At 55.8% G+C, this 27,951-nt stretch overlaps 1 protein-coding gene across 1 annotated transcript in view; it reads left to right on the plus strand.

Moving 5' to 3' along the window:
• CAPZB (capping actin protein of muscle Z-line subunit beta) overlaps positions 1-27,951 on the plus strand; it is a 138,891-nt gene that overhangs the window by 63,201 nt on the left and 47,739 nt on the right. The window contains exon 2 of the mRNA XM_052661088.1: positions 2,838-2,927. Coding sequence (XP_052517048.1) covers positions 2,838-2,927 — 90 coding nt within the window. The remainder of the gene's footprint in view (positions 1-2,837; positions 2,928-27,951) is intronic.

Genomic DNA, 27,951 nt, shown 5'->3' on the forward strand with positions numbered 1-27,951 from the left:
GTGGGTGCGCCGTTTTGCGTATCCTCTGACAACGGATCAGAGTTACTGTGGTGCCACGTGCTTTTCAGCTTTTGGTGTTAACAGAATTCTGGATTCGATCCATTCAGATGGATGTGTAATAGTATCTCATTTTGCTTTGTATTTCTCTGGTGACGTGTGATGTTGAGCACCTTTCCAGATGGTGCTATTTACCATCTGTGTGTCTTCTTTGATGAGACATCTGTTAAGGTCTTTGGCCCATTAGTTTATACTTTTTAACTAGTTTGACTTGATTCATTTAGGGTTTTCTCTTCTTGCGTGGCCAAGGGAGTACAGAGCTATTTACAGAGTTTTGAACAGCTAGCTTCTGTTGAGAACAATAGGAGAGACTTCTGGGTTGGCTTGAGTGGGGCAAATGTTACAAAATATTTTATTTTAAAATATTTTTAAAAATTGAAATATGTATTTGTGTGCATACACAAAAACACTCCTAATCAAATATATACTAATATGTATTATGCATTTCACAAGTATTCTCTAAATCATCCTGACAACTCTGTGAAGTAGATAGTATCCTCATTTTATGGATTATCAACCTTTAAAAATAAAATAGCTGGTTATTATACCAGCAAAATGGACTTATTTGGGAATTGCAAAGAATTACAGTTCAGGAAAAAGAAGCAAAGTATAGCAAACAAAGGGGAGGAACCTTACTTTATAGAGAAAAAGGAGGAAGTTGAGAAGGGGTGCTTAGAAGGAATGGCCGTTGGAGGAAGGGGAGAGTTCGGGGGTTCGAGGTGGTGATGTCTTCCCCTGGGCTGGGCTCACCGCTGGACAAGGAGAAATCCTCTTTCCTCCTGGAATGCAGGGTCCTCTCTCCCAGCCGGAGTGTGTCATTGGTGTTGTGCGTGTTGGTGCTTGAGAGCTCCCCCTTCTGGCCGTCTGGCTCCATTTTAAATGTAGCTCCCTTTCTGACCCTTCACAGGGTGAATAGATGTCCCTAGAGGCTAAGAAATTTGCCCAAGGTCCTAAGTTAATGAATGGCAGAACAGAGCACTGAGTAGAGGTCGGCAGCGTCCAGTTAGTTTATGTGTGTGTTCTTGAGCCTAGAAGTACTGAAGTGTGTTCCACGTCGGTGGGCCAGACGCGCATCCCGGGGGCTTGGCTGGCATAGAGGTCCTGGCACACGTGGGGAATACCTGGCTGCTGGGAAGTCTCACTGAGCAGAACAAGTGTGTATGGTTTCTGGAGTGTGCGTAGGTCTTTTTGCGGAGTACAGCCTGTTTGTCGTGTCTGAGTTCTCGTCGATAATCATCTTGAGCCAGGGGCCAGGGGTTTTGTTTTGGTTTTCTTTTTTTACAAACAGCCCGCTGTATATGCTGTATCGATTACCTGGGAGGGAAACTGCCTTCAGCTAGCATATGCGTTATGTCTCTGCGTGTATATAAAGCGGGTCTTTGTCCCACAGCCTGTTTGTGGTTGATGTACATGGAAGTGCAGGTGGTCGGATTCAGAGTTTATATTTTATTACTGTCAAATGTAGCGTTTCCAGGATTGCCTCATGTAGTTTATAAAGATTCTGGAGCTTGTTGGTTTAGGGCTTTCAGAACTCCTGAGACGGGTCTGCACAGAACAGATTAAGGCTGCAGATCAGACGGCGCCTCCGGTTGGCTGTGTCGGGGGCCCCGCCTGCCTTACTTGCACTTCCTAGCATCACATGCGGTAGTCTTCGCTGGTCTCACCCCGACTCAGGTCCTGGCTCCCTCCCTCTGCGGCTCATTGCTCTTTGCCGTGCCTGACGGTGGCTCTCGGCGTGTGTCCACAGCGTGAATGTTAGAGGCTCTCGGTGTGTGTCCACAGCGTGAATGTTAGAGTTTCTTTCTTTTGACTGTGCTGAGTCTTCAGTGCATGCGAGCCTTTCTCTCACTGCAGAGAGCAGGGGCTGCTGTCCAGTTGTGGAAAATGGGGTTCTCACTGAGGTGCCCTCTCTTGGGCGGAGCGCAGGCTCCGAGCACGAGGACTTCATAGTTACGGCTCCTGGGCTCCAGGGCACAGGCTTGGTAACTGTGGCTCGCAGGCTTCATTGCTCTGAGGCAGGCGGGATCTTCCCGGACCAGGGCTTGAACCTGAGTCTCTTGCATTGGCAGATGGATGCTTTACCAGTGGGCCATCAGGGAAACTGTGCAGTATGAATATTAAATGGAGAGATGAGTGTGAGAGCGAGAGCAGTCTTTATCCTCCTGGCCCTGCAGAGCGCCGACCCCAGCTTACGCCCTTGTCCACCTGGCCAGCGGGAGGGAGCTCTTGGTCTGTTTTGCAAGGGCCTGGCGCCTGGGAAGGTAGGCCCAGCCTCGGATGAATGACTGCAGCCCTTACATGTCGGCGCGCGTCTTGTTCTTTGCCTTTTTTGTCCTTGGCTTGGAGCTCATCGGGCAGCCACACCTGGTGACATGTCCTGGCGGTCACGACCAGGTGACAGCAGAGAATAAAGCCTGACTGCTTCTTGAGCCTTTTCACGGCAGAACCAGTTAGGGGCCCTACGGCTGCCAGCCTGTCGAGGTGGAGAAGGAAAGTGCGTGAGACTTTGAGATGTGTGTTGAGCAGGGCAGCTTTCTGAACCCCTCAGCCCCCTTCCGCAAATGTAACTATCTTTTGAATCCTCCACTTGAGACGGATGCTGCCATCCTGGAGGGCCCGGCCGGTCTCCCCCCCAGGAGCCGTGGCAGTGGGCCCGCAGCAGGCCTGTCTGCTCTCAGGATACCTGGGCAAGCTGCAGCTGTCGGAGCGCCTTTGAAACAGGGGGTTTTGGTGTTTCTATCGGCAGAATGACTCAGACACTCCTGTTTGTCTTTTGGCAGAGTGATCAGCAGCTGGACTGTGCCTTGGACTTGATGAGGCGTCTGCCTCCGCAGCAAATCGAGAAAAACCTCAGTGACCTGATCGATCTGGTAGGTGCCTTGTTTGTGCGGTTTCCTCTGGGGTTGGGGCCATACTAGGCTGCCTTATACACCTGTTCCACGTGGAGTTCAGACCACACAAGACAGCTCCCCCCCAGCTAGACGCCGCCGCTGGCTTACAAGGCTCCTCTGGAGAGGGGAGGAGTTTCCCCTGACTCTCCCTCTTCCTGCGCTGGCTGTGCTCATAAAGCCAAGATGGGGGCTCTGAAGCGAACACTGTGCACCCCATCCTCCAGCGGCCGTGCTTCCACGTGCTGGATGCTTGGAGTTAGGCTCGGGAGGCAGGGGCCGCACGCACCCCGGAGGACCTGGCTCCAGGCTGTGCTAGTCTCTGCCGCTGTGGGCGTTTCTCCAGCCAAAGCAGGACAAAAACCCAGCCTCCCAGGTGCCTCAGTGGCTTCACTTCTAACTTGAAATGGCACAAAGCACAAAACTGGGCTTTTAAAAAGCTCATCACATCTATTTTCAAAATATTTATTTGTATGAGAACAAATGATACAGAAGGGAACGTTTTTAGACAGAGACTTTCTGTATTGAAAAATCTCTTACTCTTTAGCATGGGAAACAATGCAATTTCAACACGAGATCATCAAGAGTGATTTCCCTGTGGTCCTCTGTGGAAACTTTTGGGATTTTGTGACAGTATTGATTGGAGTGGAATGTAATTCTATTTAGATTTCTTCTTTGATTCGTAAAACTGTTTTAAAAATATTATATTATATGTATGTACTTAACTGAGATATCACAAAATGATTATTTTGTAATGGGATTTCAAGATAACTAAACACATGTATCTTTTAAAAAAGCATTTGTTTATTCATGTATATATACATACATTGAGTGACTGGTCTCAGAATGATGCCAGAGAGTCACTGGCACCATAATGTTATTTGAAAATGTTTAAAGTGTTAAAAAAAACCTATGAAACTGTGAGAAATCATGCAAAGAAGTCAAATAAGATCAAGAGACAGCTGAGGTACTAGATCATTTGGCCGGTGGGTTCTGGCCCCGGGTGGCAACCTGAGCCCGCCCCGATCGGCCCCTGTTGTTGCCACTGTGTCCCCTCAGCTTCTCAGAGGGATGACCAGTCACCAGCTGTTGCTCACCAGTCAGGTGTCTTTTAAAGGTAGCAGCTCGATAACTTGTTCATATGCTGTGGCGATGTCCTTAGTTCCCTTGTATGCATTCAGAACCGTTTTACTGGGGAAGAACGTTACTGCAGGAGACTAAAGGCCGTTCACAGATGAAACTCTTGCCAGCAGTCCCCAAGGTCCAGGGTGCAGCTGTCAGTCTATAGAGACACAGGCTCCAAGAGAGAGGCCGCTGTGTGGACAGAGGCGAGCTGGTGGACGGACCTGTGAGCTTGCTGCCTTTTCTGTGTAATAGTTCTGGAAGGAAGGAAGGAGAAGGGTTCTCCAGGAAGAGAGCCGTGATGAGAAAGCCCGCTCCTGGCGCTTGTGATAGAAACGGCGGCAGGTCCTGGCTGGGCAGTGAGTCATTTCAGGTGAGTGTGAGGGAACAGAGGCTGAATTGAGATGCACGCAAACCCACCATGCGCTCAGAATCGGGGGTCCCACACCCGGCACCCGACAAGGGCCAGCTCCAAGGCCTAAGCGGCCTTGGTGTGCAGACGAGGTCTGGCCAGTGCGCCCTTTACTCCTGTTGCTTCTTGCCCTGTGAGCTCTGATTCTCTGGGGCTTGTTTCCAGATTTCTCTGGGAGTGCCGTACATTGGGAGTTCTATGTGAGAGATCCTAATTTTTAAACATTGGCTCAGACATGGCATAGGCATGTGAAATGTGAGGCAGAGAAACGGTCTTTGTTGGGAAATGATGAAACATCAAGTTGGATGGGTGGGAGGTGTCCTTAGAAGTCATCAGGAGGGCTTGGATTTGACGTGGCATCGTCACCATCGCCCCATCATCACCACAGCCTTCTGTTCTCTCACGCTCATCTGAAATGACTCCTGTCCCTCGTGGGCAGTGCGTTGTACCGAGCGCTTTCTCTGGCATGGCCTCGGTTACCTCTCAGCAGTCCCGTCAGGTCGCAGCGCGAGAGGCAGGCTGGGCCGAGCTGCACGGCTTGTTTTCCTTGGAGAGCTCTAGCTGGCCAGCCGCGGCCCGGGGTAGGCAGAAGCCACGGGTAGGATCAGGCCCCTCAGCCGGTCGGCTCGGAGGCCACGCTGCTGCTCCTCCGCTGAGCGTCACGCTGTGCCCGGCTGCATGGCGATTCAGCTTGCAGTTGAGTTACTACTGTGTTTTGGGAACAGAGCAAATGTGGAAATCAGAGATGATGGGCAGGTTTTTCTCGGTAGAGTCTTCTTGGTGTTTCGCGGGCTGTTTTGTTCTTATGGCAACTGGAGTGTTTTCCTACAGCTGTGTCCTGTCTCAGTGGCGCCCTCGTCCCTGCCGCAGAGACGTGCATGTAGCCGCTTTGCTGGAAACCTGGTCAGTGGGTTCGTGAGCTGCGTAGGCCGGTTCTCCTTGGGCTCAGCAGGGAAGTTGCAGCGCTGATGGTGAATGCAGGAGTGAGTTGCAGGCCACCCTTCGCCTTGGCCGGATGACAGCCCGCCTCGGGGGTTAGTTTGCAGGACAGCACTGGCCCAGGTGGGGTCCCGCGCTGTGGAGCCCCTGACGGGCCACGGGGAGGAAGCGGCACCCCAGAGGTCGCTGTCGGGGCTGTTCTCCCACCTGCAGCGTTATCTGTAGAAGAATGACTGGAGAAGGGACGGAGGTGGGTGGAGGTGGGGGGTCAGCAGCTAACGTTCAGTGAGCACGTGCTGCGTCCCCGGGACTGAGCTGGGCACTAGTTACTTCATCTAATTTTCCAAAAAGAAAAGAGGAGAAAAGGGGCAGTTTTAAAATTCAAACCGCTGGGAATGTTCCCTCAGCCAAACCTTACAGATCGTAAGCCTTCGTCATCTGAGCGAGCGACTTGAGTGTATTCCAACTGTTTATAAACTCGTAACTGTATATCGTAATACCTGGTTCATGACTAAGCTTTTCAGTAGAGTCGTGGGCTCTGCCGTTGGCCTCTTTATGTCTGCGTACGCGTTATATGTGGGCTTCCCTGGTGGCTCAGCAGGTAAGGAATCCGCCTACAGTGCAGGAGGCCCTGGAGATGCAGGTTCGATTCCTTCGTCAGGAAGACACCCTGGAGGAGGAAAATGGACCGCAGCACAGTCCCGGACTCTCGCCTGCAAAGCTCCATGGACAGAGGGGCCTGCAGGGCCGCAGCACAGTCCCGGACTCTCGCCTGCAAAGCTCCATGGACAGAGGGGCCTGCAGGGCCGCAGCACAGTCCCGGACTCTCGCCTGCAAAGCTCCATGGACAGAGGGGCCTGCAGGGCCGAAGCACAGTCCCGGACTCTCGCCTGCAAAGCTCCATGGACAGAGGGGCCTGCAGGGCCGAAGCACAGTCCCGGACTCTCGCCTGCAAAGCTCCGCGGACAGAGGGGCCTGCAGGGCCACAGCACAGTCCCGGACTCTCGCCTGCAAAGCTCCGCGGACAGAGGGGCCTGCAGGGCCGAAGCACAGTCCCGGACTCTCGCCTGCAAAGCTCCATGGACAGAGGGGCCTGCAGGGCCGAAGCACAGTCCCGGACTCTCGCCTGCAAAGCTCCGCGGACAGAGGTGCCTGCAGGGCCACAGCACAGTCCCGGACTCTCGCCTGGAAAGCTCCGCGGACAGAGGGGCCTGCAGGACCACAGCCTGCGGGGCCTCAGAGAGCCAGACACTACTGATGCACGCGCGCACTGATTTTCACAGTACCCCTCCAGTGTACATGGGACCGCTCCTCCTTTACTGGATGACAAACTCTGAGGGAGAAGCAGGGTGGTGCTGGGTACCTTTACTTCGTATTGCTGACACCGCAGCCACAGGTTAAATGTGGTGCCTCTTCCTCATCTGTCTGTCTTACCTCTTTGTAGGGGAAATGTTATTAGTGATCTACAGCATTTAAAACATAGACTGTATTATGGAAAATCGTGTAAACTTCACATAATGAGAAACAGCCAGAGACTTGAAGCTGCTCCCTGTGGGCTGGCCACTCGGGATGTGCAGCTCGCTGTGGCCCACTGCTTCACTGGGCACTGGGCTGTGTGGGGCCAGCCTTTTATTTAAAAAAAAAAAATTTTTTTTAACATGCACCATTTTTTAAGTTACCTATTTGTTACAACATTGCTTCTGTTTTGTGCTTTGGTCTTTTGGCTTCAGGGCATGTGGGATCCTAGCTCCCTGACCAGGGGTCGAACCCCCCCACCTCCTGCAGTGGAGGGTGAAGGCTCGACCACTGGACCTCCAAGGAAGTCCCGCTCCTTTTTTAATTTGAAGTATGAAGAGTGTCCAGATGGAAATGGAGCCTGACTTTGCACTGAATTAGGGTCTGATGAGGCATGCCTCGTTAAAACTCTACTGACATGCTTCAGAAACCGGTCCAAGGCCCCTGCCTTGCACTGTGATGGATTCAGAGCACTTGGGCAGGTTTTGTAGGTCCTGGAAGTTACTTCTTTGATTGTTTACCTTTCACCAGTGCTATTTTTCTTCCATTTTCCCTGGGCGTGACAGGTCTGTCTGTGTTTTGTTCTGTTTTTTTGCTTTTGTTTTTTCTTTCTAACTGGATGAGCAGAATTCCTTCATTCTTGTTAGTCAGTCTGTGCTGGGTGTAGCGCTGTGGCCCTGAAATTCACTTGCAGTTTTAGTTCCTCTTCAAAGCGGTAATTGAGGAGACTCGCCCTGTCTTGAGCCCGTCTAGAAGCCGTGCGTCCAGGCCTTTGTTCCCTGTAATCTGGGATCAGGCAGACGTTCTCAGAGCCGCTATCGGCCCGGCCTGGCGTTCATCACAGCCATTCCTCCCCAGCTTACCTGCCCCCAGTAATGACGGGGAGGTGGTGCTGTTCTCAAGAAAAGCCTCCAGCTCTTGAGACTGAACGTTGGGATTTGCCAGCATTGCCCATGAAGGAAATGGCCTCGCTTAGATGTCGGAGCCAGGGAAGTGCGGGGAATCCATCGGGTCCACCAGCGGCCCGATTCCCGAGGAGCATTAAAGAGACGTGGAGGGTGCCTGGCAGCTTTGGGCCGAGGCAGCCTGATTTAGCATGCCAGGTCGGTGTGCTTTTTTCTTTCCTCTGTCTGAGCTTTTGCTGCCTGGGATTATGATGCGTGCTCTGATTGGTGGAAAATGACCTTCCTTTGCAGATGGCCAAAGCATCATTTTATTACTTATTAATCCCATTGTGCTCGAGTGAAGCCAGCCAGAAGCCATGGTTAAGCTGCTTCAGAAATGCCCGCAGGTCCATGTGGGCCGAGAATCACATGACGTTAAGATGGTCCCTTGGCTTCCTCAACTTTGACCTTCTATGGCTTTACTCTGCACGCTGGCAGCAAGCACCGAAACTTCTCCACTGGGGTGTATTTTGAGCCCTGAGCTGAGGAAGGAGTTTGTTCCTGCAAATTGGCACCCAGCAGGCCAGCCGTCCTTTGCCTTTTTAAGAGCAAACCAAAAATAGACCTAAATCTGTTTAACTAAGCAGAAACATCTTTGCCTGCAAATGTCAGTCACTTCATTTTTTAATTCTTCCTCCCTCCTTTGCTTATCGTCACCCAAAGGTCCAGCTCTTGGGTGTCCGCAGACTGGATTTACTCCAGTGAGGGGTTAAAGCACCCAGGCCATCCCACTCGGTCTGTGAGTTAGAGGTACAAGGGCCTGATGCTCTGACCAGGGAGTTGAGAACTTGATCGGTTTTCATTTCAGCATATTTCCTCTTAGCAGCCAGAATTGCCCTCCAGAAATAGAAGGGCAGCCTCAGCAGTACCTACACTTTGAGCAGCTCACAGAAACGGGCCACTTGTAGATACGAAGGTCCACGGGGAGATCCCACTTGGCAGATTAGAAGGCCGGCATGCGCAGGGCGCACCTCAGCATGGGCTCCGTGAGCCAGTGGGTGGAGACCTCTAGCTTGTGTTGGCCAGGACGCTGGAGCCACGCTCTCCTGCCTCTGTGAGTAGCACTGAGGCTGCTGTTGCTGTTTAACGGTCACTGATATCACCGACTATCTGTCTGACCTCTGCTACATGTTGTCAGTTTTCAGTCTTTAGTGGCTGAACCCATGAAATCTGGGAATGGTTTTCTCAGTGATAGCTGTGTGTCGTGAGAGCATCAGACTCAAGTTCTGTCCCCAGGAGATGAAGCTGAGCCTTCCTTGGGGCCTCGAGGCCAGGCGTGACCTGCTCCATCTGTGGTCAAGACTGACCAGGCCTCCTGTGTTTTCTGCCTGCCTGGACTCCCCGTGATTGTCGCCGCTTAAAACAGTCCCACACCAGCGTGCTTTCCTCCTTTATGTCAAAGACGGTGTTTAAATACGTCTGCTTTCTGAAGCAGTCTTAGACCTAGCAGGGGAGGAGGGAGTGGGTTCAGTCAGCATTTCGTGAACACTCCCTGCGAAGCTCACACCGCGCAGCTCCGGAAGAAGTGTGCTGCCTGTATTCCTCAGCTTCTTAGACACGGGGAAGAAAAGACGCAGGGATCCTAGAGCTGGATCCCAAAGAGGGACAGTTTCAGATGGAGCTTCTTGCCCCTTTGGACTTGACCAGCTGATGAGCTCTGAAGACGCCTGTCCTGAGTTGAGGAGCTGAGTTCTTCCTGTAAGCATCTGACATCCTGGGTGCCACACGCCATTCTGGGTGCCGCGGGTGCGAGATGAAAGGCCTGGCTCTGCGGCGCCAGCACTTAATCAGGAATTCAGGCGAGGTTTTCTGAAAGGAGGACGGCTTGGCCGTGCCAGCTTCGCTCCCTGTCTGTCACGCACCCGGCAGGCACGGTCGTGTCTTTGCTTCTGAGTAACAGTGGTCCTGGCTCTTCAGGGAGCTTTGCGCTCTCTTCTCCCTGGCTGTGGCCACCTCTCCCCCCGCCCCCCCCCCCCCACCGTCCCTTAGGTTCTTTTCCCAAAGTTTCCCTGACAAAGGATTCCTGAGGAGAGCAAATATTTACATACCTCTGGAGTTTTGAGGGCAAAGCCAAAAGTGGCCGTCTCTAGCAAAGAATTTTGTTTTGTCTTTTAAAAAAAATTGCATTCCAGTTCATAACTTGCCCACATGCAAGACATTTTAACATAAAAAAGAATGCTTTCTTCACCAAATCCTTGAGTCCAGTTGGTGTTCCGGGAAGTAGGACACCCCGACGACCCCCCCCCCCCCCCCCCGGCCGTGCTCAGGAACCTTCTTTGGAGATGCTCAGCGGGGCCTTTTGGCTGGGCTTCCCCACCGCATGTAGGTTTCCCTGCTGTCGGGGGGTGGGGGGAGTGCCGAGAGCCAAGGGGAGGGGGCTCCCCTGCCTGGAGCCAGGGCTCTGTAGCTCCGCAGGCACAGAGGAGGCAGGGAGTCAGCCTCCACTCACGCCTTGGCAAGTGGCTTGTGGGTTTCTGCTGGAGGTAGGGGCACTGGGCTTCCGCTCTTGCCTGTGTCGTGGGGTCTACAGGAAGCGTTCTCTCCCCAGCCGGTGCTGTCTCTAGAGCCCTCCCTGGGTAAGAATGGACACCGGTGCTCTTCAGGGACCCCTCCAGCCTCCTGTTTCTGAGCTTATTCTGAGCTCTCCTTCGGGCGACTGGTGCTGCAGGTCCCTTTTACAAGGGGAAAAAGCATTCCTGCCAAGGGCCTCCGGCAGGATTTTAATGAACTCCATTCCTTGCAAAGTTGTGGTGAACCTTTTCAAAAGCAAGTGTTTTTAGCTCGTCGAATGGCCTGCAGCTGTAGTGACGAAAGCAAGGCTGAGGGGAAAAGCAGACCCCGGACTCTGGGTGCCCGGTTGGCCCTCTGTTCCCCGCTCCAGACCGCGGTGGAGGTGGCCCTTCATGACGCCAGCCTGTTGCCGAGACGAGGACCCCGCCACCTGATGGTGATTGATGTCAGGATGAAATGGCGTGATTTACTTAGAGGAAACAGGGCTTCCTGGGGGCACTCCTCTGATTCCCCCATAGGGATGGCTGGAAGTTGCTTGGAATTCTGATGAGTTCTGTTACGTGCAGACTAACAGACCCTCATTTGATCCAGTGCAGGATGGCCTGGATTGCCTCCTGATCACACAGTCCAGAGCCTTAGAACTTGAAACCAATTAAAGGAGAAGAGCACAAGGCCCCGTGCTGTGCTGTGGGTGTGTTCACAGGGAGCAGAGGGGTCTGCCAGGAGCTGACTCCAGGGAGCAGAGGGGTCTGCCAGGAGCCGACTCCAGGGATGCGTCCCGAGCATTCTGGAGCAGCCGAGGAGGTTACCACTGTGTCCGCGGGCTTGGAATTCTCCGAGCTCGGCGACTTGAAAGTTAGGGACCTCCCGTCTGCTTTGGTGTCGGCCTCCGAGTAGTATGCTTCTGTTAGACCATAAAGGGCAAGATGGAAACTTTTTGGTTTGGTCTCAGATTGAGAATCTGACCCCCCTCTTGTCATTCGTCATAAGACCTTTTTCAGCGATGACAGAGGAAAATGACTCGCCACAGTGGAGGTCCGTTAAGTGTCAGGAGCTGGTGGAAGGGCCTCGCTGTTAACAGGTCTCCCCCGTTACCGCGTTTCGTTTCCACGGCCGCTCTGTGAGGCAGGTGGGAGGGACCGCTTTTACAGACGAAACCGAGGCTGTCCCAGCACCCGTGAGCCCCGGGCCTGAGCCGCGACCGAGGGGACGGCAGAGCCAGGCCCCGCTGTTGATTCTGGTGTGTTGTCCATTGAACTGCTGCCTTTAACAAGGAAAACAGATCGTTCCTGACATGTCCTCCTAAGGCCAGACCATCTCCTACAGTGAAACTATAAAAGTTACTTGTGATGGGGGCAGATGGACACCATGGAACTTATAAGGACCTCAGGAAAAAAAGACCCTTAGAATCTGTCTTCTGCTGTGAAGCGCCTTCAGACTGGGATGAGCAAGGAAACTGCTGCCCCATTCTGCCTGGGCTGGCTGTGGGGCCCACTGCACCAAGGTGGACGCTTCTATAGGAGATCCCCTCATCACCACACACACACAGATACACACACACACACACACACACACACACACACACACACACACACACACACACACACACACACACACAGCTGTGCTAAGGTGGACACTTCTTAGACGGCCCCATCCCGGCACACACCACACACAGATACATACACAGATAGACCCACACACACAGCTGTGCCAAGGTGGGCGCTTCTTAGGAGACACCCCCACCCCGGCACACACACACACACACACACACACACACACACACACACACACACACACACACACACACACACACACACAGCTGTGCCAAGGTGAACACCTTTATAGCAGACGCCCCCACCCCGGCGCGTGCGTACACACACACACAGCATTGTGCGCGCTGCAGACAGAGCGCCCCTTAGAAAGGCGTCCTGTCGAAACCCGAGCAGTGTGGCCCTGTTCTCTAAGCTACTAAAGCAGGCCTAAACTTTTTAGGAAAAGCAGACTCGGGAGGTGGGAGGGGGGTTCATGTTTGGGAACGCATATACACCCGTGCTGGATTCATGTCAATGTATGGCAAAACCTATACAGTATTGTAAAGTAAAATAAAGTAAAAAAAAAAAAAAAAAAAGGAAAAGCAGACTCTTGCCCTGCAGGAACTAAAGGGACAGGTCAGTAAAGCGACTGCCTTTAAATTGAAGGTACCAAAGTCCACGCTGGCGTAAACCGCTTAGAGTGCAAATGACGCCAGGGGGTGGGAGGGCAAGATCCCACTGGTGACAGCGGGACAGCGTGGCGCCCCGGAGCGGGCTGCCCTCGGGGGGCAGCACAGGCGGCCCACCGCTCAGCACAGGCCCCGGGATGTAGGGACTTAGGGTGTGTTACAAGCGATAGTCACGCTTCACTGCGAGAAACAAGTTGATCGTTCAATAAAATAGCTGAAACAGCTAATAGTTGTGAAGGAAAAGAAGCTAAATATCTTTAGCAGCGCGTCCTCACACTCCTGATGGACTAAGGAGCCAGTATTACATGAACACAAGAGAACCGGGGGGTAGAGAACAGCAGTGATACTGATGTTGGGAGTTGGGGGGAAGGCCTTCACCACGCACGGAAGCTCATGCCAGTGTGATGGGCTTGAAATGTGCAAATTTAATTTTAAAGTTTCAACAAAGTGAAGTTAAAAGGCAGAGAACAAACTCAAAGATAGCTTGTAGCTTCTGGCAGGGAATGTATCTCCTTAACTTTTCAGAAAACCTCTTCTGAGGCTGTTCCGTCCCCACTTGGGGAGAAGCAGCAGCAGGGGCTTCGGCAGCTTGTGGTAACCGAGGAGCGAGGCTGTGAGCCCAGGCAGCCCAGGGTCCTGCACTGCTGCGCCCTGTTGCCCCCAGCAGTGAGAACACAGGGACAGCGAGATGCCACAGAGGAGGCGGGGCAGAGGCCTCGTCTGCAGACAAGACGAGATGAGCTGGCTGGGAAGGCCCCTGCCCCGCTGAGCCTTCTTCTGCTCAGGGCATGGTGCAACTTACGCCTGCCCCAGCTTTCGTGACATTGCTCAGCGCCCTTTGGTGTTGAGTCTCTTGAGGAACAAAGACAACAAGCAGTTGGAGAAACATGGCGTACTCTTAATTACCTTCTAGAAGCTTCTCCCCATATTGCCACATTTAAAGGTTCTGAGAAGTCCTACAGTTGGAAAAAGAAGAGCCCTCTCTCCTTTAGCCCACCATCTCTCTAACTTACCGTCACGCACTCCAGTGTGGAGAACACGGGTCTCCTGGAGGGCTCGTGGCATACGTGTGAGACACACACACAGTCGCTCAGCCGTGTCCGGTTCTTTGCGGCCCCATGGACTGTAGCCCGCCAGGCTCTTCTGTCTGTGGGATTCTCCAGGCACGAACACTGGAGTGAGTTGCCATGCCCTTCTCCAGCATGGGAGATGACCTGGGTTCTAGATCCTTTTGGGCAGCGGCCCTACACGTGGTGTTTGGAACTTTCGCAAATGGGTGGTGCAGCGTCCTGGCTCTCCTGGTCATGGAGCTCGTTCGGTGGGCGGGAGGCAGCGCCGCGCCATGGAGCAGCCCTGTTGGCCGTCAGGGCCTGCGCTGTGCCTTCAGGGGCCGCCAGCTTGCCCTGTGACCTGCAGGGGTCTCCGGCTCCCCCTCTGAAGCGGCAGCTGGCTGGTCTCAGGCTGAGCACCTGGGCTCCGTCACCCAGAACTAAAAGAGCATCCCCGTGGACACCCTTGAGTTGATGTCACTGCTTTCCGGGCCCCCTCTGCTGGCAGAAGAGGCACCGACTTCCCTCAGCTCTGTGAGTCTAGCCTGCCCCGCCCCGAAGGCTGGTTCCGTGGAGAGAGGCAAGCGACATCCGCAGGCCGCCTGCCGTCCGGCAGAGCCAGGCTGGCCCGACCTGGGGCCCGCCTTCCAGCTCCGAGGCCTCAGGCAGCTCCCTTTGCCCCAGAGCTGCTTCCAGGGTCCTAGGTGGCAGTGAGAGCCTGCATCCCTGGGGCCGTCGTGAGCCCTGGGGTCTCCACGAAGCGCTGGCGTGTGCAGGGAAGGCAGGTGCTCGGAAGTGCTCGCTGAGGCTTTTTCTTCCTTCACTGGCTTCCTCGGACCTGCTTGCTGCCCCCCATGTTCTGCCTGCCTGGTGGCTACGCCCTCATGTTCCAAGCAACCTGTCTGGCTGTTTGCACAGGTGGAGACCGCCCGGGCCTTGACCTTCAGGGGGCGGGGGTTGGGGGGTGTTACGAGCCAGTGCCCAATCGCAGACTTGGTTGGTCTCGCCTGGAAGGAAGGAGGTGCCGTGGCCCCCCCAGAGGCACTGAGGGTGGACTCCCCCCGCCTCCGCCTTCCCCAGGCTCCCGTGTTGGGGTCCCTGCACAGAAAGCTGGGAAACGCTGCTGCCCACACCCCCCAAGCCCGTGGAGGAGGCCAGAGTCAGACCGTGGCTGAGTGGCTCCATAGCTGGTGATGGCCGCTGCCCACACCCCCAAAGCCCGTGGAGGAGGCCAGGGTCAGGCCGTGGCTGAGTGGCTCCATGACTGGTGATGGTGTTTGTCGTTCTGCAGAGATGGGGTAGTCTGATAGCCTGCTTGCTTCTCCGTCTGCCCTGGTCGGGGCTGGGGGGGTCCCTGGATGGTTGGGTTTCTTCCACACCCCTTGCTCATTGCTCTGGCAGCCGTTCTTCCTCCTGCTCCAGTTCCCAGGATGCGTAACTGCTCCTGGTCGGTCATCGTTTGGAGTCCTTTGGAAGCCTGGGGCGGGAACCCTAAACAGTCGTTGGATTGTCCAACAAGGCAGAGAGGGGTTTTAAGGTTGATCTCAGCATCCAGGGAGGATCCAGGTCATTTGGCCCTGGGGCCGCCGGGACCAGGAGCCCGCCTGTAACCACGTCTGACCCCCAGGGCCAGCCGCCCGGGAGCACTGAGCCCTCGGGGTCCCTTTATTTCCAGTGTCCTGCTTTCTCCCACCTGCACTTTCGTTCCCTTCGCTCTTGCAGCTCATCAAGACTGCTTGTCTCTTGCCCCTGGCTTGAACCCCTGTCTGACCTTTCTCTGCCTCGTCCATGTGGCCACTGTGACCCCAGGCACCTGCTCTCCAGTCTGAGACCCAGTCCCACCCCTGAGGGTCTTTGGCAGTCAGCTGGCGGCGGTTCTCTGCTCCACGGCTGGTGGCCCCTCCGAGCCTCCGTGAAGCTGCTGCTCGTGCTGGGGGCTCTTTTAGCCTCTCACTGACTCCTGCCTGTTCTCACCCCACACGTGCGTCATCAGCCACAGAGTGGCGTTGGGGGCGGGCTGGAAGCAGTGCCGTTTGCTTTGCGCTTCCCTTAGAGACGGGCTATTTAGCGCTTCCCTTCTCCCTGTGCCCCACCCACACCCCCATTCGCCAGGCTAAAGTACCCTTTTTTTGCATATACTTGGAGGTCACGGTTCTGTGAAATTCTTGGTTAGATGTTTTTAGGGCAGCTCCTAGTGTGAGCAGTTGGGTGTGAGTCAGTCGAGTGCCGTGCACTCTGAATGCCCATCCACACTCGGCTCACACTCTGAAGGCCCAGCCACACTCCGCTCTCGTCTCCATCACAGCTTAGCGGCGTGTCCTCAGAGTCTCGAGTTCCCCGTCTAGGAAACGAGTCTGACGACACGGATCTTGAGAACTGGAGATGGTGAATGGAAAGCTTTAGCGCAGTACATGGCCTTGAGGGCCTGAGTGGGGTTCTAAGGTCCCCCCAGACTAGTATAATTGTGATGTGGTCAAGTGCAAGCAAATAAACACCATGCCGGTCTTCTGGCTTTATTCGATAAGTGTCAGCTGCCAGAGGCGGCTCAAGATAACCTTTCCCATTGACCACAAGGTCAGTCTTCTCTAGCCCCATTTTCAGTTCAGTTCAGTTGCTCAGTCATGTCCAGCTCTTTGTGACCCCATGAACTGCAGCACACCAGGCCTCCCTGTCCATCACAACTCCCAGAGTCCACCCAAACCCATGTCCACTGACTCGGTGATGCCATCCAACCATCTCATCCTCTGTCATCCCCTTCTCCTCCTGCCCTCAATCTTTCCTAGCCTCAGGGTCTTTTCAGATGAGTCAGTTCTTCGCATCTGGTAGCCAGAGTATTGGAGTTTCAGCTTTAGCATCAGTCCTTCCAGTGAACACCCAGGACTGATTTCCTTTAGGATGGACTGGTTGGATCTCCTTGCAGTCCAAGGGACTCTCAAGAATCTTCTCCAGCACCACAGAAAAGAAAGCTGAGTGCTGAAGAACTGATTCCTTTGAACTGTGGTGTTGGAGCAGACTCTTGAGAGCCCCATTTTACAGATGAAGAAACTGGAAGCTTTGCCGAGCTGGTCGGAGCCTTGCGGCTGATCAGTAGGCAGCAGGGTTAGACGCCCCTCCCCGCCTGCTCTGTGCCCCACAGCTCCCCCGAGCAGCTCTCTGCTGTCAGCGCAGGTCACCAGCAGACGGCGGACTGGACGCAGATACCGTCCCAGTCGTTAGCACCAGCAGGATGCTGGTCCGTCTTCACAGAGTGTGGCTTTCACCTTCCCGTGTTGAAAGGGCGTCCAGTTGGGGCTTCCGTAGTTCTAAGCCGAGATGCAGTCGGAGGCACAGGTGTCCGTGGCAACACTCACACGGTCCCCGCGTCCAGGCCATGGCTGCACCCCGCAGTGGCACCGCTGCCCCCGTTCTTTCTGTCGGGGGATGGCAGATGGGGGTGGCAGAGACGCCCATCCTTCACACGAGTGGGCTTCCTCGCGCTCGCATGAAGGGGCCAGAGCTGCAGAAACGGCGCAGGGCTGAGCAGGGACGCCGCCCCCCTCTTTCTGTGGGTCAGCAGCCCCATCAGGCCAGACGCTTGTTATCCATCAGTCGGACGGTTTGCGGCTGCCCCTCTGCCGCATCTGTTGCTGGCTTCCTGGGCCCATCACGCTCACAATTAAGGTTCATCAGAGAGCCTGTCAGTCACAGACGCACAGAGCCTGCCCATGAGAGGCCTCACGAGGGGGCCGTGCGGGCCGTGCCCACCCCCGCCAACGGTTCCCCTCCAGACTGCGGGCGTTCGGGGACAGGAGGGCAGGTGTGAGCGGCTCTTCTGAGACTCCAGACTTGGGGGTCCCGTGGGCCTCTTCCCTTCTGTGTAACTGAATCCTTCAAGCTAAGGGCAGACTGGATGTTACAGACGGTGGTGGTAGGAGTTATGTCAGATGGAGGCTTTGGAGTAAGCGTCTGACAGCAGGCCACTCAAGAGGTTCGAAGCCAAATAAGAAGAGATTTAATTAGCGTTAGTCTCTGCGTCCGCTATTCTGGAATGTACAGGCACCCTTAATTACTGGTGACTAGAAGCTGAAGTAACACCTGGGTTCGGAACAGAACCCTTTAGGAGATTGGCCCCGGGCTGGAAGCGCTCATCCTTCACACAAGTGGGTCTTTCTTCACATTTCACACGAGTATCTGAGTGTGTGTGGACGACAGCCGGGAGCAGGGGTGTGGCCCAGGCCCCCAGCGGTGCCCGCCTGCCATGGTCCCCCCAGCGTCTTCCTGCCTGTTCGCTGGTGCTTCGTCTTCTCAGCCCCGCGTGTCTGGGAAGCCTTGTCTCACACGGGAGGGCCTGGCTGAGAGCTCTTGCGGTCTATGGTGTGCTGTGAATTCGTGGTATTGGCGCCCGGGACCCTCTGGCTTGGAAGCGCCTGTGGGATGGAGCTGTGCTCACCTGTGTCCCAGACCCTGCGCGGTGCTCGACCACCCCGTCGGAGCTCAGCAGATACTGGTTAATGCGTGTGTGCACGTGTGCACGAAATCGCTTCGGTCGAGTCAGACTCTTTGTGATCCCATGGACTGTAGCCTGCCAGGCTCCTCTGTCCCTGGGATTCTCCAGGCGAGAATACTGAGTGGGTTGCCATGCCATTCTCCAGGGGATCTTCCCAACCCAGGGAGCCAACCCATGGTTCTTACATCTCCTGCATCGGCACGTGGGTTCTTTCCCGCTAAGGCCCCCGGGGAAGCCCTGACGAGGCCATGATCTCACCCACCCCCAAGCTCTGCAAGGGGCAGGGGCATGTGAGGCTCTGTCAATGCTGCATCGTCCGAAGCCAAGACTTGCAGGGAGACCGAGGTGCCTCGTGAAGCTGACATAACTCCGGAGACCGCAGCCCCTCATCCTCAGGGTTGGTGCCCCCAGGCGGGGGCAGCCTGTGGAAAGGCAGAAGTCACTGCAAGTCGCAAAGACTCTTGGGGCCTGACTCCGCGGCCTCCGGGTGTGCCCTGCACGTCTGGGTGACCTCAGGGAGGCCGCTTGAGTTCTCTGTGCCTCGGCTTCCCCATGTGTGCCGGGAGGAGAAGGACGCCGGCCCCAGTCTCCGCCACGCCGGGTCAGTGTCAGCCCGGGCTGCCGTGACCACAGGGCAGACCTCGCGGCCCCGAGGACAGCGGGCGGTGAGTGGAGGGGCAGGCAGTCCGCCCCCTGAGCCCTTGGCCCTGCTCGGGACTGTCCAGCGTCCTTCTAAGGAGGGGGAGGCCCGCGTCATCAGGTTCTGGGAGACGGCGCTTTCTCCCGGCAGGAGCAGGGGGGCTTGCTCAGAACAGTGGAGTAAGCAGACGCGTGACCGCTGGGCACCCAGGGGCGGGGCAGGCCCCAGCGGCGCTGGGCGCAGCTCAGAACCCCCAGAGGCGAGTGGAGACACGATCCACGAGCCCAGAGCGGTCACTTTGAGAGAGCACCGCCGCCTCCAGCCAGCCGGCCGGCCGAAGGGGTGTCTGTCCCCGTGGGGAGCAGTCCAGGGAGCCTCTCTTGTGCTGCCCTTCCGAGATCAGCGGTGACCCTACCGGCCCCAGGCCCTCTGTGGCCGTGGTCCCCCACCTGCAGCCAGAGGAGCCTTGCACGTGCGGTGCTCACCGTGTGTGGCCCTTCCTGACTCCTGCCTGTCAGCAGGGTTGAGCCCAGACGGCAGTCTCCATCTGAGTACACGTGACCTGGCCCTGTGGCCCCCTCCTGCCTGCCCCGAGGCCCCCTGCTCCAGGGTCTCCTGCAGGCCCCATGCCCTGCCTTGCTAGGTCTGCGCTGTCCCCTCACTGGGAGCACACCTTCACGCCCAGCCTGGTGTCCCTGCCTGCCTCCGCTTGTCCCTCACCCCCCACCCCCTTGCACCTCCCCAGCCACGGGGCTCACCTGTGCTCTCAGCCCCTGAGGACGGGGAGCGTGTCTGCTCTGTCCTCCTTCATGGGGCGCGTGACGGGCACTCAGGGAAGGCTCCTGAGGGCTGCAGCCGAAGCTGAAGCCCTGGGGTCAGCAATGGCGCAGTGAGCTCTGTGTCCTTAAAGGGGGGAGCAGATGGCCAGGAGGCTCTGCTGCAAGGGTTCCCGTGAGAGCAAGGCGGAGTTCTGTGCAAGCGCCGCCCAGGGCACCAAGCCCTCCCTGAGTGAGTGGGTTTCAGGGAAAGCCCCTCAGAGTAGGTGGCACCTAGGACACCGTCCAGCGGGGCGGCAGCAAGGGAGCCGGCCGGGCAGGGCAGGGGCCATGCGTTTCTGCCCCAGGTCCCGCCCCTGAGCGTGGGCCCTGGCTTGGGCCTCACGGCTCCCTGCCAGCACACGGGTGATGGCTGCCCATGCCAGCTTCGCTGAGGGCCAGCTGCTGGTCGCTGCTCAGACTTTCTCGGCAGATGAGGGAAGGGCCAGCAATCAGTTGGCGCTGTGTAATTTTTTAAGATTGGAGCCGGGAAACGGGCCCTTTCCTAAGGTAACTCCACGTGCCTCTGCCCACATCATGCCTTTCTAGGAGGCATGGCCTTACTGGCCCTTCCGAGACAGTGTGCTTTTCGGAGCTGCCAGCGCCCCCTGCCTCTGTCCTGTTTGACCCACAGCAACCCGCGACGTCCTGTATCCTGCCAGTCTGGTGCCCTGTTGAGGGCCACCTTTGCAGCTCTGCTCAGTAACAGCTGCTGCCCCCGAGGGACCCCAGAGTCAACTTTTGACTTTCCATCTTTTCCTGAGCTCTTGGGTTTTGGTGGAGGAGAGGGGTGCAGAGTCTGCCTTTGGGGCCCTTATTGAGGTTTGGTGACTCTTCTCATACCTGCTGGGCGCCCTCACACAGGGTGTCCTCCACAGCAGAGTCAAGTCCCGGTGGCCCAGCGTCACCTGCACTGAGTGTCCTCACATCCCGGAAGGAGAGGGTCAGTGTGGACGGCGGCTCTTTGGGGAAAGCCATCACTTCCAATCCGGCCCCTCGGGAGTCCAGGGTTCCCTCTGAACAGAGCAGGGGATCCCATCTTCCCATGTGACTGTAGATCATCTGCCCGTGCGCAGGATATTTAAGTCCATTGGAAATGGCTGAGAGTGCTGCGTAGTACACGCAGAGGGAAAAAACAGTTCCTAGGGCGGGGCGGGGCGGGAGGGCCCGGGTAGTTTCCCCTTGACTTCTGTTTTTGCCTTAAATCTCCCCTACAGAAAAGCTTTCCTGCATGCTGTCTGTGGGAGGCACCCCTAGGAAGGGGAAGGTCCCACCTGTCTTGTCCAAGACCTGGCAGTCCTCTTTGGTTGCTTTAAGGACCCCTGGGGCCTAACCTGCCTCTTGAGAAATCTGTATGCAGGTCAGGAAGCAACAATTAAAACTGGACATGGAACAACAGACTGGTTCCAAATAGGAAAAGGAGTATGTCAAGGCTGTATATTGTCACCCTGCTTATTTAACTTATATGCAAAGTACATCATGAGAAACGCTGGACTGGAAGAAACACAAGCTGGAATCAAGATTGCCGGGAGAAATATCAGTAACCTCAGATATGCAGATGATACCACCCTTATGGCAGAAAGTGAAAAGGAACTAAAAAGCCTCTTGATGAAAGTGAAAGAGAAGAGTGAAAAAGTTGGCTTAAAGCTCAACATTAAAAAAACGAAGATCATGGCATCCGGTCCCATCATTCCATGGGAAATAGATGGGGAAACAGTGGAAACAGTGTCAGACTTTATTTTGGGGGGCTCCAAAATCACTGCAGATGGTGATTGCAGCCATGAAATTAAAAGACGCTTACTCCTTGGAAGAAAAGTTATGACCAACCTAGATAGCATATTCAAAAGCAGAGACATTACTTTGCCGACTAAGGTCCGTCTAGTCAAGGCTATGGTTTTTCCAGTAGTCATGTGTGGATGTGAGAGTTGGACTGTGAAGAAGGCTGAGTGCCGAAGAATTGATGCTTTTGAACTGTGGTGTTGGAGAAGACTCTTGAGAGTCCCTTGGACTGCAGGGAGATCCAACCAGTCCATTCTGAAGGACATCAGCCCTGGGATTTCTTTGGAAGGACTGATGCTAAAGCTGAAACTCCAGTACTTTGGCCACCTCATGAGAAGAGTTGACTCATTGGAAAAGACTTGATGCTGGGAGGAATTGGGGGCAGGAGGAGAAGGGGACGACAGAGGATGAGATGGCTGGATGGCATCACGGACTCGATGGACGTGAGTCTGAGTGGACTCCGGGAGTTGGTGATGGACAGGGAGGCCTGGCGTGCTGCAATTCATGGGGTTGCAAAGAGTCCGACACGACTGAGCGACTGAACTGAGCTGAACTGGGACCCCTGAAAGGCGGCCAGGGACCAGATCACGCGCCTCCTTCTCGGTGAGAGTGTCCAGCAGATTCGAACTGGTCGACTACCCCACTGCTTACACGTTCTTCCCATACCGGAGACCAGGGGAGATCTGCCCGATGCTCCGCAGGCTTTGCAAATCTTTCCCTAATTAAAGGGCCTCCCAGCTGCGTGCATAGCTCTTCTGCCTCAAATCTCTGCCCTTTGGTGTTTGTGTTTAAAATTCCATCTTTCCAAAATGTTTGCCCCACTCAGCAAGTCTCCTTGAAAGCCCCACTTTTGTTTGGGGGAAGGTTTTATTTCTTTTGGCGTTTATTCCGCCTCCATAGGGGAAGTTTAGGTCTCTCTGGGACTGCGTGTGCAGATGCTCTGGGCTCGCTTTGTTGTGGTCCTTAGGTCTGAGTGTCAGCATGGCGCTGGCAGCGGCGGCCACGCTCCGGTAACCTCTGGGTGAGGGACTGCAGGGTCGTGCTGGCCTCACTCTGGGTAAAATCAACGCGAGAGCTATGTCCTCGGCGCTTCTGTTCAGTGCAAGTGCCACACAGCCTCAGGGACGGACTTCAGAAGGGTCTGGCCTCGGTAGGGGCCGGGGTGTCGGCAGGAGGCTGCGCTCCACCTGCCCCGCCTCGTTCTTAGCAGCTGGCCCCGGAGGCCTGAGGCATCACGAACGCCTAAAGACCCCTGCCGCGGCCTTGCCCTGATAGTTTCTAGCTGGAGTCTGTCTGGCTCTCAGAGCATCTCAGGAACTGTGTGGCAGGCACCCTGTTGCTGGGGGCCCTGACAGAGCAGGGCTTTGTGGTGTGCTCAGAGCACTTCGTGAAGAGGGACGAGGAGTCTGGGTCAGACCTCGCCCTCTGGTTGACGGTGCAGGTGAGTTGGAGGGAGGTGCCGGGCCAGCAGAAGCAGAGAGCGTCTCCTTTCTGCGGCCGGCCGTCAGGAGGCCCGGTGCTGGCCGCGGGCGCTGGCCCTGGAGCAGGAGAGCCTGGATCGCCCCCTTAGGGCGTGTCTGGCTGGGAGGCTGATTCACACCCTTGGCGTCCCCGCCTTTGAAGCTGGCTGGGGACCAGGTCCTGCAGGACCTCAGATGAGTGAGGGGGCTGTCGTTCACATCCTGGATGCCGGCCTGACCGTGGGGAGCAGCAAGGCCGGGAATGTGGTTAGGGAGTAACTGGAGTGGGAGCTCTGGGGAAACCGCTCCTTGGAGAGGGAAGGGGGACGGTTTGAGCTTTACAAATAGAGAGCTTTCCTAGGACTGTAAGTTTGGGCCAGAGTTCAGAGAAGTGCGTCCTGCAGCCACAGGCTTTTCCTTTCTTCCCCTGTGGTGGGTCATTCCCACGTGGGCACCTCGGAGACGGGCCCGGAGCTTAGTTTTGGTACTCTGGGGTCCTTTGGGGTCCTTTCTCCAGGACCTTTCTCCGTAGGCATTTTGTTTTGAGGAAGAATGTCAAACTTTTTTTGTTTTTTTAATAACGTCACAACTTTTTTTCTTATAAAGTGAAAGTGACAGCCCTCAGCCGTGTCCAACTCTGTGACCCCATGGACTGTAGCCCACCAGGCTCCTCTGTCCATGGGGTTTTCCAGGCAAGAGTGCTGGAGTGGGGTGCCATTGCCTTCTGATCTTCCCAACCCAGAGACTGAACCCCGGTCTCCCGTGTTGTAGGCAGGCGCTTTACCATCTGAGCCACCATATCCTGAGTGGTCATAGAGATAGTAAGTTAGTAAACTTAAGTCTTGTCCTGTGAAATTTTGTAGGATCTTAACACTGAGGTGACGCTTACTCGTCATCTAGTTAAGTGTTTTTTTCCTTTTAAAAGTGAGTGGAGCCCTCCTTTCAAACTCAGTCTTTTGCCAAACTGGAACAAAACAGACGGAGGTGGGCCCAGACTTCCTCTCTTCCTCTTAACCACCTGGAGCCCCCACGTCTCCACCGGCACCCCCCACCCCCCCCACCGACTGCCTCTTCTCTGCCTTGGAGAAGCACAGCCCCACCTTGTTCAGTTTGGGTCCATTTTCGAGATGAGGACACTGAGGCCCAGGGCAGCTGTGGCTCATCTGGTGATCCAGCCCCGCTTCACTGAGACCCGCCCCAGCCTCCAGGCGGTGGTGCGTCCCCGCCCGGTGCTGCGTTGATCTGTTGTGATGTAGGAGAGCGGAAGGTTGTAAGCAGCTGGGAAGATGCTTGAGCAGATCCGACCTGCTCCGGATGCCTCGTGCTTGGGGGTCACTTTTTACACTGGAACTTAGGTCACGTAGCATCCTCTTACCTTCTAGAAACCCCAAGTGGTGTTTTTGTATTTTCACTGAACTTATGATAGTTCCCTGGGTATTCCTGTGCTGTCTGCCTGGAATGTTCTCTCCATTGAGTCTTTAAAAAAAGAGAGAGAGATAACTGTGGTTATGTAGCTATAGCCCATGCACTATCACACCCCCCTTAAAGTGTGCAGGGGCCTTTCCGCATCTTCACAGAGCCGTGTGGCCCTCTGTGCTCGAGACTCCACGCCTCGCTTCTCTGACCAGGCGGGCAGTCCCGCCGGCTTCTCCGTGACCCACTCCCCACCTGCGGGCTTCAGTTTTTATGGCCGAGTGGAGGCATCAGCCCCTTGAGGCCTGTTCCCTAGCCTCGCCCGCACCTCCGCCACCCCAGAGGCGCTCCTGGTGGTGCACCTCGTGTCTGCGGCATCCAGTCCTCCCCTTCCAGGGCCCAGAGCACCTCCCCTGTGCCCCGCTCTCTCTCCTCGGAGACTTTCGGCCTGGGGACGCGGATTTCATCTCACACACTTAGGCAGACTGTATCTGGCGGATTTGAGTTTTACTTCCTAATGAGCCAAAGTGGAAACACAGAGGCGCTCTTGATCAGGGAAGACACGGCCAGCACAGGGCACACATCTGTTGCTCCTGAGTGGAGCTGTTTCCCCAGTAGGAAGAGTTACAGCTTCCCTTGGTGTGCGGTCATTTTCTCTGAGTGACTCAGTGAAATGAAAACAAAACCTTGCTGAGACATCCATTCAGTGGAAGGAATCCGGTGTGAAACGTTGTGGTCAGCCAGCCCGGATGGTTTTTGTGCTAAGGGAGGGGAAAGGAAAAAAAAAAAAGAGCCACCAGCTTTGCCGGGTCTGTCTCCTATAACGTGGCGCACCAGCGCTGGCCCTCCCTGCCTCTCAGAAACACGCGCGCGCACACACGCACACGTGGCATCAGTAGTGTCGCCGAACCCTAACGGGCTGGTGCACTGTCCGGGTGGTTCAGAAGGTGGCGGTCACGAGAGTTTGGAACGTGTGGTGGGCAGAGCCAGGACTGTGGCATGTGGCTCAGTGGCTGCGTGGCCCTGAGGCTCATGAGCTCCCAGGCCACCCTGCAGGGCTCTGAGGGGCCCAGGGTGGGAGTGGGTGGGTTTCCTTCAGTTCTGACTGCCGCCTCCAAAGTGTGCGAGCTCGGCCTCTCTGTGCCTCTGTGTACTCCTCTGTGAGTAGTAAGAAATTTGGTATAAACTGGTTCGTACAGGGTTGCCATGATTTTAAAATGAGGATATGTATTCCATGCTTAGAAGAGTGTTTCGTGCATAGCAGGCACTTAAAAAGAAAAGTGCGCAGTCCTTAGGATCTTCACCTTAATACTGATGGTGTTAAAATAGTAAACTAAAACAGAGGGATCCTCTGTCCTGCCCATGAAATCGCTTTGTCTTTGCAAAAATGAGTTTTCATGTATTTTTACCTGGTATTTTCCCCAGAAAGCTGGGGGGTGATTTGTAAGAATGCAGCCAGCACTTTAATAATGCTTTTTCACCCTCAGCCTGAGAAAGCAGGGCTGCGGGCTGCCTGGGAGGAGGTTTCCGCTCTGTCTCAGGAGCCTCCCTCACTGAGGGAGGCTGTGGGCGCAGCTCCTGGGGGCACCTGCGTGGAGTGGGGGGGCAGAGCAGTTGGCAACCCCCGGGGACAGGGTACGGAAGCTTGAGTCTGTGCCGGACTCGGGAGGTCACGGTGACGCGGCGCTTCCCCGGCCATGGCCCTCCGTGTCCATCTCGCCCACCCAGCCAGTCGCTGGTCCAGCTCGGGATGTTTGGGGGAGCTTCAGAAGGTCAGAACTTGGGGACTTCCCTGGTGGTCCAGCGGCCAAGACTCCGAACTCGCTGTGCAGGGCGCTGGGGTTTGATCCCTGGTCAGGAAACGATGCCACATGCCGCCACGAAGATCCCGCGTGTTGGAACAACAGAAAAGATCCTGCAAGCTGCAGCAAAGATGGAAGATCCTGCAGGCCACGGCCAAGACCCAGCGCGGCCAGAAGGAGATAAAAGAGGGATCAGAGCTCCCCCCAAGTGGCCCTGGTTTTCCACAGTTCAGAACAGTCCCACTGACTGGACGTTTAGGAAGCCCTACCAGTATCCCACTTGGCCTGGGGCGTGCAGACCTCCCTGCCCTGAGGAAAGAGCCCCCCACCCTGAATCTTGGGCCCCAGGCTGGGTCTGGTCCAGGGTATCGGGCACGGCCCGCAGACCGTGGATGATGGGATCGCCGTGGCTGAGGAAGCCTTGGGCGTGTGTGGAAGGGGACCTTGCAGGAGAAGTGGGGCTCTCCAGGTGGCACTGGGGGACAGGTGATCCAGGCCAAGAGACGGGCTGGGGGACAGCGATGGGGGGGACTCGTGGGCAGGGCTGCAGCAGGAGGCTGGGCCCGGGCTGGAGGGTGGCACCTCTGCCCGCTGCCCCCCGAGGCCGAGGCGGTGGCCGCCCTGTGTGCTGCAGCCCCTGACTGTGGCTCAGTGGCTGTGTGCAGCCCTCTGGACGGAGTCTGGGTAACGTGGGATGCAGTGAGTCTCTGCCTCTGACTTCTCGAAGGTGCTTGTGTAGCGTGCCCAATCCCTGGGGTCCAGCTCTTAGAGAGGCAGGCAGCTTAGGAAAACCCTGGCCCCTCTGTGCACACAGGTGATGAGGTCACTGCTGGCCAGGGAACGGCGAATTTAATTAGGCACCGAGCACCTGGTCCGCCCCCTTCGGGAAGCGTAGGGTTACACGTGGAAACCAGGAACCTTGTGTGCCCTGGGCGACCCACGTGTCCTGATTTTAATTTCTCCTTTCAGCCTGTCTTCTCTTTGTTCTGACTCTCCCTTAGAAAAACCCTTCTGGCCTCTCACTCCAGGCTGTGAGCTTCCTGGAGGCCGAGCCCTGGGGGATGAGGGGCTGAAACCTAGCCCAGGAAGTCTGCGTTTGTTTATTATTTGGGGAGTTTCTATTGCCCCCATCTGGGGGTGGTCTGAGGCACCTGCCTCAGAGAAGAAGCACGGGCTTACTGTTTGCTGAGAAAGCTTTCTGTTGTTAATGGCACGTGAGAGATGGGTCTCCGAGCAGAGTATTGTGTGTAGATCGGAACCGATTTCCGAACGTTGGCAGCTGCACGTGTGTTAGATCCTTGGCGCCAGAACCCGGCGGGCAGTGCGTGCTGATATCGAGCTCGAGCCGGGGCCCGGATCCAAGAGGCACAGCTCACGCATGTTAAAATGTTGCTGAAATCGGGAAGTTGCTTCTTAATGCTCATCATGTGCAGTTCACGTTTTCTTCAGAGTGGTGGTGGTGTTTAATCAGTAAGTCGTGTCCAACTCTTGTGACCCCATGGACTGTGGCCCACCAGACTCCTCTGTCCATGGGATTCCCAGGCAGAGGCACTGGAGTCAGTTGCCATTTCCCCTCCAGAGGACCTTCCCGACGCAGAGACTGAACCTGCGTCTCCCGCACTGCAGCACATTCTTTGGCTCTGAGCCTCCTGGGAAGCCCTCTCAGAGCGTTCAGTCTGCAGATGAAGAGCCTGAACTTGCACTGAAGGGCACTGCCTGCGAGGCCTTCGATAGTCTCGTTGGGAGACGGTCAGGACCCGAGACACGAGGGGGCTGGCAGCCTTGGGGTTGGGCCATGCTGGTTGGTGCGGGGGTCCTGGCCCGCGGTGCAGCAGGGGTGGAAGGGGGCAGGCAGGGGCAGTGCAGACCCCAGGTCCTCCCCAGCTCTCCTCCCTCCA

Source organism: Budorcas taxicolor, chromosome 2, assembly GCF_023091745.1.
Source record: "Budorcas taxicolor isolate Tak-1 chromosome 2, Takin1.1, whole genome shotgun sequence".
Classification (NCBI taxonomy): Eukaryota; Metazoa; Chordata; class Mammalia; order Artiodactyla; family Bovidae; genus Budorcas; species Budorcas taxicolor.